The sequence below is a fragment of the Lygodium microphyllum genome, chromosome 25 (assembly GCF_053477565.2).
Source record: "Lygodium microphyllum isolate KBCC chromosome 25, Lygodium_microphyllum_v1.1.10, whole genome shotgun sequence".
NCBI classification, from domain to species: Eukaryota; Viridiplantae; Streptophyta; class Polypodiopsida; order Schizaeales; family Lygodiaceae; genus Lygodium; species Lygodium microphyllum.
In genome coordinates, this window is record NC_141159.1 from 23,424,292 (window position 1) to 23,439,434 (window position 15,143).

General features: G+C 35.9%; 1 protein-coding gene across 2 annotated transcripts in view; it reads right to left on the reverse strand.

Annotated features, from left to right (window-relative positions):
- Positions 1-15,143, reverse strand: part of LOC148013979 (agamous-like MADS-box protein MADS2) — a 76,241-nt gene that overhangs the window by 29,379 nt on the left and 31,719 nt on the right. Inside the window, exon 2 of one of the 2 annotated variants that reach the window (XM_087666431.1) lies at positions 2,150-2,228. The exons of the other annotated variant lie outside the window; for it this stretch is intronic. Coding sequence (XP_087522557.1) covers positions 2,150-2,228 — 79 coding nt within the window. The remainder of the gene's footprint in view (positions 1-2,149; positions 2,229-15,143) is intronic. 2 annotated transcript variants of the gene reach the window in all.

Below are 15,143 nucleotides of genomic sequence, written 5' to 3' on the forward strand. Positions count from 1 at the left end.
TGTGAGAGTGTTATGAAGAAGAGCCTTCTTATTATCATCATCTAGACAAGTTTTAAGAGTAGTCCTACATAACCCTAGATGTATCTTTCCCACAAAAGATAAAACCAAACCCTATCAATTGGGATAGTAAAATATTTACATTAGAACAATGGGAGTCCAAAAATCTCTTATCCAGTCTACTATTCATTTTCCAAAGGAACTCAGAAATGTAATAATTAGGGTTGTGTAGGAAATCACTAAAGTAAAATAATAGCTAAGGAAAAAGGTGGTTAGAGCATAAGGCCTAGGATTCCAAATTATGGTACCGAGAGCAAGAAGATTATTAGCATGACAAAGTATTTGAGGTACCCAAAACAATACAAGGCTCTAAATCTCAATCAAAGTGGTGAAGAAATCTCATGGATATTAGCATAGAAACTTGGGTCTCCTTTTATAGTGCACTACCCCTTGAGAGAGAAGATTCCACCTATGCCCTACTAGTAGAGACACGGGGACAATTACCATAATGGGCAGTGTGGCTTTCTCCTTATCTTCAAAATCAATGTCCATAGGGAAAATTATAATCTCAATGATCTAAGAAAGAGACTTAGTGCCCTCCTTCAAATGATTTGTGTCATACCTTTTAGATTTCCCTAGTCAAGCCTTTGTTATCATATGTAACTATTTAAGGATACTCCTCACATTGTTAAAGAAAAATAGAGTAGCAAAAGAAGAAGGTATGCATGCTCTCTTCTTTGATATAAATGTAGGAATAGATAGATATTCCATATTTAGATTACTCCTTTGAGAAACAATGCTACCAACTTACTTGAGTTGCTAGAGAACATAAATATAGGTAGATTCATTAATTATAGTAGTTCCTTCAATCCAACTGCAACACCATTAGCAACAAGGTTAGCCCTCAAGAGTTATATGGTGAGCTAGGCCTACATTGAAAAGTCTATGAAACCATTCTCTTTAGCAACATAAAAGAGAAAGAAAATTGAAAAACAATATTTAAAAAAACATAAAATTGATCTAGCATAGGTGCACCCATGATCACATCACATATTTAGACATTAAGATAGTAGTTGAAGTCATGCTCTATAAAGCACCTTGCTATCCTTCTTTATTTGGTCTATTTTGGACAGAAGGGGGAAACAAAACAGGAAAAAAGCATAGTCTTGGTGGATGAGAAATAATATAGGTGGTTTCCAAGTCATCGAAAGCCAAAATTTGGTGCTTTAAGAGTCATTCTATAGTTCTTAAAGTACTTCAAATATAATAATGGCATTATTAACCATTATCATTCTATAAACAAACCTTTGTAGCAATTACATCAATCCCTAGAAGCAAGTGTAAATTATCTCAATCTCTAAAAGCAAGTGCAAATTATCTTTTGGTTTCTTTTGGCCTCTTTATATTAAAAACTAAATTTAGCTAATATGTGGTTTATGATTTCAAAATGGAGAATGATGAACCATGGCTTATGTAGTGATATTTTTAAATGTCTTATTAGGTTGTATATTTTTAAGTTTTGAGGTGTTAAGTGAATTTTGATTTTTTTTCAAAACACAAGGGATTTGGATGGTACTTTGAAGACTTTCATGGATTCTTGGAGTAGGATTAAAACTCTTATGAAATGGAGTGCTAAGGAAAGTCATTTGAGAAAGCCCCTTTTTTAAAACAAATTTATTTATAGACTAGACTATGCTAAAGTTAGAGTAATAGATACTAAAGCATTAAGCCATATGCTCTCTCTCACATTTATAGAAGCTTTGCATTTGAGAAGGCTTAAGAAGTAACAAAATATTGAGAGGACATGTAGTAAAGAGACAATATTGTAAGGTTAGTTGACTAAGTGATGGGGACATGATGTTTAGATATTATTATTTTGGGTAAAATAGAACTATTAAAGGAAAGCTAAGTGATAGGACTCCGAATAGGTAAAGGATGGGCCAATTAAGAATACTAAGAGAAATTTCAATTCAATATTTTCAACACTTAATAGTTATTTTTAAAGTCCATGTTCTTTGATAAACATGCATGCATCTATACACATTCTCTATAAAACATGGTAATTCTTTTCCTACCTATTACATTTAGAAGTGTATTAATTTTAACTTTTGAATAATATTTCTAGCTTGATGAAAATTGTTCAAATGTTTACCTCAATTGAGCATTCTAAATGAGTTTGACTAAACTTTCCAGTGTTGCTTCTTTTATATCTCTCCAACACTTCCTCCATACTAGGTAAGTAGTCATGTATATTAGATCTCTCTCTCTCTCTCTCTCTCTCTCTCTCTCTCTCTCTCTCTCTCATGTACATATGCATGAAATTTTACACCTAAACATGCATAAGTAACACGTGGAATAAAAAGAAAATCATATGAGAGTTTCTTAAGTACTAATACAATAAGTCACTTAGATATACAATGAGATTTGAGCCATGTATATCAACAATTGGTTGTATAAAAGAATAGCATGTCAAATGAAAAATATGTAATTTAGAGATACTATACTAGATACCACCAAAGTTTACGAAGCAAAAATATTCTTCCATTTTACAGTAATAATCACACTAGATTAACAACCCTCATATTGATATTATAGTAACTAATATGTATATCTTATAGAAAAATATGGGATTATCATTATGAACCTTACTTTGCATACAAAAATCTACATTGCTAAAGTAGTTGATGTTTGAGCATTGGATCAAAATAAAAAATAAAATCATATGATTTACTTTTCATTCATAGAAATACATGAGCTTAAAGGCTAGTAGTTGATCTTTAGAAATAAGAAAATATATATGATTCTTTCGATATTATTTTCCTTCTTGGATAGATAACACATTAAAGACTACCATGTTATTATACTTTGTAATAATATCGTGCTTAATTTTAGAAGTAAATAAATATTTCATTATGCCTTTGGGGATGCAGCGTGCAAGGTTTGAAGTGAAGCACCCTTATAACTCACTTCAAATCCAATCTACTATGCCCTATCACTAAGTCATTGGTATATCTTGCTTATATTTAACAAATAAAACTTGATAGATTCATCACCTAAGTTTGGTTATCCAAATGTTCCTTCCCCAAATTTCATAAACAATCTAAGCATCACATGCAATACCAGTATAAAAGAATGTAAAATGTGTACCTTAATTAGAGAAATTTATAAGATTCTTTGAATTGACATTCAACTACTATTTAATATAAGCTATTATGGAAAGGTGTAGCACTAGCTTAAAGTTGATGTATATGTAAATGCACTTTGAGATCCATGACAATTGCTAAGAAATGATTACAAATGAGATAAGATCCTTGCTGTATTGCCCACTTTGAATAGACTTAAATTGCTTTGCAATTTAGTAGTCTCACACTTGACAACTAATATAAGTACTTATCTCAAACATGTGACCCTTGAGAAGCATGAGCTATATTAGAAACCAATATAGTTGTTTGATGAATGTGATATTAAGATGCTTCTTACACTAATATGGTGTGAAAGTTAACAATACTAGAGTTCAAAAATACTAAAATTATGATTGGGATACCTCAATGGGATATATATTAAGAATTAAATGCAGTAGTATGTTGTCATGAGTGACCAAGTTGTCTAAGCATTACAATGCAACCTCTTATACGCATGTATTCATGCACTTATTTGACAAGATTAATCACCTTTCAAGAAAGTTTATATTATCTAATATGAGTGATACCATGATCAAGGCCATGTTATTCGACTAGTTACATATTATTCTATTGAGTGAGCCTCACAAAATGTTATTTATTCAAATTTTAATTGCCACATGTTAGAGGCAATCAACATGATCCTAGAAAATGAATCAAAGAATGAAGTTGAAAATTCAGCACAACCAACCCTTCTATCTACAAGAGTCTCTTTAACTCCAAAGAGACTTACTTACACTAGCACTATTGCTATTGCACATATATCATTTATTTCAAAAGCCTCTTCCATCATTGAACCTTATTCATACAATGAAGCAGGCACAAAGAAAGAAAGGAACTTAGCAATGGATAAAGAATACAAAGCCCTTATGGACAACAATACATGGAAACTTGCTAATCTACCTGAGGGTAAGAAGGCCATTGGATGTAAGTGGGTCTATAAATTTAAGTTGAATACTAATGGTTCAATTAAGAGATAAAAAGAAAGGTTGTGCTAAAGGGTTTGACAAAACATGTGATAAAGATTAAAATGAAATTTTTTCTCTAGTCATAGAGATAACAACAGCTAGACTTATGATTGGTCTTCTTGGTCAGTATGGATGGTCCATGCACCAATGGGTGTATAAATACTTTTTTAAATGGAGATTTGTAACCAAAAGTCTATTTGCAACAACCATGAGGATATGGAGATGCCAACTATCTACAAGATATGTAGGCTAAAGAAGTCTCCACATGGGTTGAAGCAAGCTTGTAGATTTTGGTACATCAAGATAGACTCCTTGCAAGCTCATGGATTTTGGAGCAATAATGTTGATCCTAAACTCGATATAAAGTAGGAAGATAAGGATACTATAGTGATCGTTGCCTATGCTGATGATTCCATACTCACCAATAGTAGTAATGGGAGCACAAGTACTATCAAAATATCAGTTTGAAATGGAGCATGACATGAAAGATCTTGGTGAATTAAAATATTCTATTGGACTTGAAGTTTTTTAAGGGATAAAATTTTTATTTTTCTTTATCAATATAAGTATGTCACAATTGTGGGAGAGAAGGAAGGAGTCTCACTTGTAGCTTTCTTGCTTGCACAATGGGGGAATACACACACAGGTGGAGGCTGAAAACAGTTTTTCTCTTCTTAGTTGTGTAAGCCAAAAGAACTCTCATACAAATAAATAGAAGAACCCTATATATGGGTCTCAAACCAAACTCAACTAATTAAGGTGGCATACTAACTAAGCCGCGAACTAGAGTAGATAAGGATAGTTATCATCTAGCTATTATTCATGGGCAGTGTACCAACCGTATCTGCAAATGACAAGTCAGTGACATAAATGCACAATAGTCACCTTGGCATATCACGAGTGCAGCTCGATATCTCAACACTCCCCCTCGAGCTCAATCCCAATTCATGCACACCAAGTAGGTCTCTAAACTTACGCAGCTTCTCTGCGCCCAATGCCTTCGTAAATATGTCAGCTACCTGATCCTTTGTGCTAACATAAACTAGATCAATAAGACCTAGTAAAACCCTCTCTTGCACATAGTGATAATGCACCTCAATGTGCTTTGTTCTAGCATCATAGACTGGGTTATTTGCCAAGTGTATACTGCTCATGTTGTCACAATAAATGACAACTGGCCCATCTGTAGACTGATGCATATCATAAAGTAGCTTATGCAACCAAGCTACCTCACATGCAGCCATTGATGCACCCCTGTACTTAGCCTCTATGCTCGACAAGGAAACTGTAGGTTGTTTCTTGCTGCTCCAAGTGACTGCAGCACTCCCAAAAGAGAACACATATCCACTGGTAGATCGTCTATCAAAAATACTACCAGCCCAATCAGCATCAGTGTATCCATGCAACTGTATCTGAACCCCTGTCTCATAAAATAGTCCATACTGCAATGTGGACTTCACATACCTGAGTATGCGTCTAGCCACATCCAAATGCGGTTTCCTTGGAGCCTGCATAAACTGACTTACCAATCCAATAGCATAGCTCAAATCTGGCCTGGTAATAGTCATATAAATCAAACTTCCTACTATGCGTCCGTACATAGTAGGGTCTTCTAGAAGCTCACCTGCATCTACACTCAGCTTCACATTCTGCTCCAAAGGAACTGAAATAGGCTTGCAGCCTGTCATCCCATATTTGGACAGCATGTCCAGCCATACTGCCTCTGCAAGAGCCATATCCCACTTGGTGATCTAATCACCTCAATGCCCAAGAAATAACGCAGCTCTCCCAAATCCTTCATCTCAAACTTCTGCTTCAATAGCATTTTCACATGAAGGATATCTTCATCACTATCACCTGTCATAATCAAATCATCAACATAAATGACAAGCAGCATAATACATTTCTCTATTTTTCTCACATAAAGTGAGAAATCTGCCTTGGAAATCTAAAAGCCAATAGTGACAAGATACTGTCCTATCTTGTCAGACCATGCTCTAGGTGCTTGCTTCAAGCCATACAAGGCTTTCTTTAACCTGCAAACAAACTCAAGATGAACAGCATGCACATAACCTGGTGGTTGCTCCATATAGACCTCTTCTTGCAAATCACCATGTAAGAAGGCATTCTTTACATCCATCTGATGTAAAGACCATCCCTCTGATGCAACCATAGCAATGACTGCTCTTACGGTTGCCATCCTTACAACCGGACTGAATGTTTCTTCATAATCAATGCCATATGTTTGTGCATACCCCTTGACTACTAATCTTGCCTTGTTTCTGTTCACAGAACCATCTGCATTGTGCTTCACCTTATAAACCCGCTTACAACCAATTGCATTCTTATCTTTAGGCAAAGGTACTAATTCCCATGTAGCATTTGCTTCCAAAGCATCCATTTCTTCATCCATGGCTTGCTCAAAAGAAGTGGGTTCTGGTTCCTATATCACTTTGACTATATAGGCATAGTGAATGGCTGTAAATCCGTTGTATTTCAGCCTATCCACAGGATACCTAGCTTTGGTAGACCTACGCAAAGTAAGCTCACTTCGAGATGCTCTCAAAACATCCCTGGTCTTCCTTACTCCAGGTATAACAACAGAAGGAATACCCAACTCATCATCAATGCTCTATTCTGAGCCAATGGATTCACCATCCACATAAGAGTGACCTGCATTCACATCAAACATGGGTTGATCTACCTTCTCTTTTCATTTTCGTGATACCTGCATACCACTTTCTGCATGCTTTGAGAAGATTCTCCTGATCTCAATTTGCCTATCCATGGCGAAGAATGTGAACCATTGCTAGAGGACACTCCAGGTCCACTAATATCTTGTGACTGCTGCTATGAATTCTGTGCAGCATTACCATTTTGTGCATCTACATTATCAATCACATTTACTGGTTTATACCAGCTACTCATCTCATAAAAAACAACATCTCTGCTCACTGTAAACTTACGAGTAGAAGGGTTATAGCATCTATACCCTTTCTGCTTTGTAGAGAGTAACCAATAAAGAAGCACTTCTCAGCTTTTGGATCCAACTTGAATCTCAACTCATTTGGCACATGAACATAAGCAATGCAACCAAAAATTTTCAAATGAGAAATATCTGGTTTCCTACTAGTATACCTCTCCTTTGGAGTCATGCCATGTATTGCTACAGTGGGAGTCCTGTTCATTATGTAGACTGTTGTAGCAACTGCTTCAGCCCAATAAAAATTTGGCAAGTCTTTTTCATTGAGCATGGCACGAGATACCTCTCCAATATGCATGTTTTTCCTTTCTGCAATTCCATTTTGTTGTGGGGTATGACTGCATGAATATTGTTGCTTTATGCCATGCTCCTACAAGAACCTTGCAAACTCATTTGAGAGGCACTCTCTCCCTCCATCTAACCTTAGGCATTTTATTTACAGGCCTGTTTCTTTTTTAACCATAGCTTTAAGAGTTTTGAAATGCCCAAACACTTCAATTTTCTTTTTCATAAAATACACCCAAACTTTTCTGCTATAGTCATCAATAAAAGTGACAAAATAATGACAGCCTCCAAAAGATGTAGCTTTAGTAGTCCACACATCAGAGTGGATTAATTCAACTCAACTAACTAAGGTGGCATACTAACTGAACCACAAACTAGAGTAGATAAGGATAGCTGTCATCTAGCTATTATTCATGGGCGGTGTAACAGCCGCACTTGCAACTAACAAGTCGGTGACATAAATGCACAATGGTCACCCTGGCATATCACGAGTGGAGCTCGATATCTCAACAAAGTATGCTAATGATATGTTCAAGAAGTTTTATATGTATTCCTATAAACTAGTCTCTACTTTGAATGCATGTCAATCTTAAGCTTGTGAAAAATGATGGATATAACTTGTAGATCTCAATGTTTATAGGCCACTAGCTGATTTGCTAATATACCTAACCATGATACATGCAAATGTTGCCTTTGCTACTATGAGTGTTGTTAGCCTATTTATGCATCAAGCAAACTCATTGGACTATAGCTAAGAAAACACTTAGATATGTCAAATGTACTACATATTTTGGATTGCACTATGACTCTATTTTAGACTTGAGGTTATTTGGATGCAAGGATGCTGATATGGATGGAAATATTGAGAATAAAAAGTTCACTTCAAGATCTTTTTCTTCTTAGTGAAAGTTGTATAATTGATTGATCAAGTGAGAAGAAGCCCAAAATTGCATTATTATTTTATTCAAGTTGAATATAGAGAAGTAGCTAATGTCATGCATCCCACAATTGCAGTATTATTTATTCAAGCTAAATATAGAGAAGTAGCTAATGTCATTTGTGAGATTGCATGGTTGAGAAGAATACTTGTAGATATTAATATACCAATTGAAGGACCAACTAAAGTCTTTTGTAATAATCTCTCAAGTGTCTATCTTGCAAATAAGAAAATCTTGTAAGCCAAGACTAAACACATTGAGGTGCACTACCAGTTCACTTGAGAGAAAGTCCTGAATCAAGAAATTGATTTGATTTGCTACTCAACATATGATCAAATTATAGATATCTTCATAATGTCGATTGGACTAGATACCTTCACTATCTTTGAAAATAAGCTTGGTGTATGTAAGTATACTTTTGTACTTGAGGGAGAGTGGTGAAGAACTATCATTAGAAGTAGTTCTAGATAGAAGAATGAGTACTCATGGAAGATAGTTCTTGATGGTAGATAATGGTTGATAGGAACCAAGTCCCTATGTAACATAGTTCTGGATAATATCTATGCTTAGAAACAAATTATCAATGCATAGAAACAAAGTACCTTTATAAGATCAACCTATGTATAGGAATAAATTACCTATATAGATAGTATACAAAATAGATACTTCTACACAGGAAAAAAATGTGTCACGACTTACAAAGCTGAATATAAAATCATCGTAGGATAAAATGGAATAAAGACATTTCAACTTAGATTTACCGTTTTATATTAGTATGGTCAATAACTTAAACATTCTAGGCCCAAGTTTTCTCAACAACTTGATATCTACGTTTTTTATATTTCAAGCTACACGATACACCAAATTCTAAAGAAATATGTGAAATAATTCAACCAATGCATCAAGTTGAAATTCTTTCCCTACTCATGATCTTCATTCCCACCACTTAAATTGAGTATATTTTACTCTATCTAATTAAAAATCCATATTTACCAATCTATAGATTTCAGACAACAAAGAAATCTGTGGCATCCACCCACTGCCATATATTGAGAGGTAGTCTCAATAACCATAGTGAATGAGAGGAATTGAAGAGGTATTGTATGAGATTAAGAGAGTGTTAATAGAATGAAAATATTTTTATTTTCATTATATTACATTTTTAAATCAATATAGTATCGTATTGAGTACGTTCCATCATTTCTATTGCACATTCTGTGGTTCCATCGAAATCTACTTGATTTTGATCTTATTCCAAACAAACCTTTGTATTATCTTCTTATTAGCTACTTTCAAGTGAACTAATTAAAGTGTTGGGTCCCTCAATATTGAACGTAACAACGAGAAATGTTAGAAACATTTAGAAATGAAACTTTTAGAAATGTATTTTGTAAGTTTCTTTCAAGAGGGAGTAAAATAAGAAACACATGCTTTTTTTATATAGGGATTTTTAATAGTTTTGACTAGGAAAAGAGGTTCTAAACCTCTATGGAACTCTCTCTTAAACAAAGAATGCCCAATTGAGCTTGAGTGATAATAGAATCAATTGACAATAATACATTGCATATCCATGATCCATTATTGACTTGCCACTTATATCAAAGTTAGTCTTATCTATACTATGGTTTAGAACTCAAACATTATGATTCATGTATATCATACAAAGAAAATTGAAATAAACATGTAAATAGCCTATCTATAATATGGATTGAGTTAAGTTGCAACATCACGATTCTCATTTCAAAACAAACTAGCAAAATGTCAAAATCGAGAATGAATTGTTATATATCATAAATAACTCACAAATGAGACTAAAGTCGTATAATAATCAACTATCAAGGCAAGAATAGATACTAGATTGACAAAGTCCAATAACTAAACAAGATCACAAAAAAATCAATTTCTTGTCCAAAATATTGAGCCCTCACGAGTCATTACACATTATCATCATCATGTTTAACATTGCCCAACCATTTTTGTCCAAAAAACCATGTTTTGGATTCCAACTCACAAAAAAATACGCATGTTTTTTACTCTAAAAAACTTTTCCTAAGTTTCAAACTAAAAGAAATGTGTTTCTTAACTGCTATGATATCAAAATTTATAACTATATCATAACTCAATCACCTTAACTCCTATTAGAATCTTCACTCTCTATTTCACTCAAAATCAACAAGAGACCATAACCATTCTTTCTAGCTCTTGGTGTTATCAGTTATTCCTAGAATATTTCCTTCAAATTCATTTAAAGAATCCTATACATTAGAGAGACATTAGATCCCTCAACTTAAAAAGTTCCAAGTCATATCTCCTTACCAGGTGATGCAAGCAAGTTGGATAAAAACAATAAGAATGCATGGACGTTCAAGATGCAAACCCTACTAAAACATGTAGAAGGTTGTCATAGGTGAAATGGGCATATGAAATCATTCTAAGAAGAACAAGGAAATGTTTGGAAAGGATAGAAACCCAAGCCCAAGACTTCACTAACATCAATGTGAGTAATATCATGGTTGGCTACATTTGAAATATAACGAGTATGAAAGAGGCATGGGACATCTAACAAAGATGTTGGAGAGTAAAAGCACTATAAAATTAATACACTTGAAGTCTAAGATAAATAAAATAACTATAAATTCAAATAAAAGTTATACATGATTGCTTGTTGAAGATTAAAGACATTGAGGATTAGCTAACTACATTGGGTAGAAATTTTCAAAGAGGAATAGATCTCATAAGTTATTTTCAAATGTACGAAAAGAAAGTACAAGCACTTTTTCACTTCCATTGTTTCAAGGAAAAGAGTTCCTTTACTTAAAGACAAAAAAGCCCTTTTTATCCAAGAAGAAAAATGATTCAATAAAGATATGCCCACTTGCAAAAAACAAGAATCATCCCTTGCAGTGGTAAAAGGAGGAAGACATTGAAGAGGAAGAGGAAACCACTTGAGCACCAAATCAAGATTTAAGAACCAACATGAAGATTCAACAAATCAGGATACATCTACAACCAACAATCCACAAAGAGGGAAAATTACTTGTATACAAAATCAAGAGGAAGAGGATATCCACTAAGAAGACAAGGCCAATGTAACTATTGTGCCTCTAGAGTCCATTGGAAAAGAGATCGTAGAAAAACATTGGCTAATCAGAAACAAGAAAGAAGACCCTACTTTCAAATGAACCACCCTCAAATGAAAGATCTTCAAATACCAACTATTTGTCATCCATGTCAAATCAGCCCAACAATGGTAGTGAGCAAGTTTTCATATCTGCTTTATAAGCCACTCAAATCAGCAACCTCAAGATGAGTAGTATATGGAATTCGGAGCCTCTAATCACATGAGTCATCATCGAGAATGGGTTATTCTAGTTCAAACCCTCAATAAAACAAAAAAAATCGTAAGTGATGATTCAGTACATACTATCCAAGGAGATGCCACCTTTCCCATTCAAATAAACTAGTTATACAAGGAGAGAATATTTGAAGTCTATTTAAAATGAAGACATTCAACTGTGATCAAGCAAACTACTCCTCCAAGACCCTCTACCTCAATGAAATTATAGCATAGAATATTGGTACACATGAACAACAAAATAATCATGCATTTGAAGAGAGAGAAGCTAGTTAAAGGCTCATTGAAGTCCATACTCCAATAATGTAATGAAGACAACCATACATATTCTACATGCTACTTTAGGGAGAAACAAAGAACAAGGTTTAAAAAAAGTATCTATAGAGAAAAGTAAAGACTTGAAATCATTCATATACATATATGGGGAGTTTGTCAAGATTGTGGGAGAGAAGGAAGGAGTCTCGCTTGAAGCTTTCTTGCTTGCACAATGGGGGAAGACACACAAGGGTGGAGGCTGAAAACAGTTTTCCTCTTCTTAGTTGTGTAAGCCAAAAGAACTCAAGTACAAAGAAATAGAAGAACCCTATATATGGGTCTCAAACCAAACTCAACTAACTAAGGTGGCATACTAACTGAGCCACGAACTAGAATAGATAAGGATAGCTATCATGTAGCTATTATTCATGGGCGGTGTACCAACCGCGTCTGCAACTGACAAGTCGGTGACATAAATATACAACGGTCACCCTGGCGTATCACGAGTGGAGCTCGATATCTCAACACTCCCCCTCGAGCTCAATCCCAATTCCTGCACACCAAGCAGGTCTCTGAACTTGCGCAGCTTCTCTGTGCCCAATGCCTTCGTGAATATGTCAGCTACCTGATCCTCTGTGCTGACATAAACTAGATCAATAAGACCTAGTAAAACCCTCTCTCGCACATAGTGATAATGCACCTCAATGTGCTTTGTTCTAGCATGATAGACTGGGTTATTTGCCAAGTGTATACTGCTCATGTTGTCACAATAAATGACAACTGGCCCATCTGTAGACTGATGCATATCATAAAGTAGCTTATGCAACCAAGCTACCTCACATGCAGCCATTGCTGCACCCCTGTACTCAGCCTCTGTGCTCGACAAGGCAACTGTAGGCTGTTTCTTGCTGCTCCAAGTGACTGCAGCACTCCCAAAAGAGAACACATATCCACTGGTAGATCGTCTATCAGAAATGCTACCAGCCCAATCAGCATCAGTGTATCCATGCAACTGTATTTGAACCCCAGTCTCATAAAATAGTCCATACTGCAATGTGGACTTCACATACCTGAGTATGCGTCTAGCCGCATCCAAATGCGATTTCCTTGGAGCCTGCATAAACTGACTTACCAATCCAACAGCATAGCTCAAATCTGGCCTGGTAATAGTCATATAAATCAAACTTCCTACTATGCGTCTGTACATAGTAGGGTCTTCTAGAAGCTCACCTGCATCTGCGCTCAGCTTCACATTCTGCTCCAAAGGAACTGAAATAGGCTTACAGCCTGTCATCCCATATTTGGACAGCATGTCCAATCCATACTGCCTCTGCAAGAGCTGTATCCCACTTGGTGATCTAATCACCTCAATGCCCAAGAAATAACGCAGCTCTCCCAAATCCTTCATCTCAAACTTCTGCTTCAATAGCATTTTCACATGAAGGATATCTTCATCACTGTCACCTGTCATAATCAAATCATCAACATAAATGACAAGTAGCATAATACCTTTCTCTGTTTTTCTCACATAAAGTGAGAAATCTGCCTTGGAAATCTGAAAGCCAATAGTGACAAGATACTGTCCTATCTTGTCAGACCATGCTCTAGGTGCTTGCTTCAAGCCATACAAGGCTTTCTTCAACCTGCAAACAAACTCAGGATGAACATCATGCACATAACCTGGTGGCTGCTCCATATAGACCTCTTCTTGCAAGTCACCATGCAAGAAGGCATTCTTTACATCCATCTGATGTAAAGACCATTCCTTTGATGCAGCCATAGCAATGACTGCTCTTACGGTTGCCATCCTTGCAACCGGACTGAATGTTTCTTCATAGTCAATGCCATATGTTTGTGCATACCCCTTGACTACTAATCTTGCCTTGTATCTGTTCACAGAACCATCTGCATTGTGCTTCACCTTATAAACCCACTTACAGCCAATTGCATTCTTACCTTTAGGCAAAGGTACCAATTCCCATGTAGCATTTGCTTCCAAGGCATCCATTTCTTCATCCATGGCTTTCTCCCATTTTTCTTTTCCCATGGCTTGCTCAAAAGAAGTGGGTTCTGGTTCCTGTATCACCTTGACCATATATGCATAGTGAATGGCTGTAAATCCATCATATTTCAGCCTATCCACAGGATACCTAGCTCTCGTAGACCTGCGCAAAGTAGGTTCACTCCCAGGTGCTCTCAAAACATCCCTGGTCTTCCTTACTCCAGGTGTAACAATAGAAGGAATACCCAACTCATCATCAATGCTCTGCTCTGAGCCACTGGATTCACCATCCACATAAGAGTGACCTGCATTCACATCAAACATGGGCTGATCAACCTTCTCTTTTCCTTTTCGTGATACCTGCATACCACTATCTGCACTGCTTTGAGAAGAATCTCCTGATCTCAATCTGCCTGTCCATGGCGAAGAATGTGAACCACTGCTAGAGGACGCTCCAGGTCCACTAATATTTTGTGACTGCTGCTGTGAATTTTGTGCAGCATTACCATTTTGTGCATCTACATCATCAATCACATTTACTGGTTTATACCAGCTACTCATCTCATCAAAAACAACATCTCTGCTCACTGTAAACTTACGAGTAGAAGGGTTATAGCATCTATACCCTTTTTGCTGCAGAGAGTAACCAATAAAGATGCACTTCTCAGCTTTTGGATCCAACTTGGATCTCAGCTCATCTGGCACATGTACATAGGCAATGCAACCAAAAATTTTCAAATGAGAAATATCTGGTTTCCTACCAGTATACCTCTCCTCTGGAGTCATTCCATGTATTGCTGCAGTGGGAGTCCTGTTCATTATGTAGACTGCTGTAGCAACTGCTTCAGCCCAATAAAAATCTGGCAAGTCTTTTTCATTGAGCATGGCACGAGATACCTCTCCAATATGCCTGTTTTTCCTTTCTGCAATTCCATTTTGTTGTGGGGTATAACTGCATGAATATTGCTGCTTTATGCCATGCTCCTGCAAGAACTTTGCAAACTCATTTGAGAGGTACTCTCCCCCTCCATCTGACCTTAGGCATTTTATCTGCAAGCCTGTTTCTTTTTCAACCATAGCTTTAAGAGTTTTGAAATGCCCAAAAACTTCACTTTTCTTTTTCATAAAATACACCCAAACTTTTCTGCTATAGTCATCAATAAAACTGACAAAATAATGAC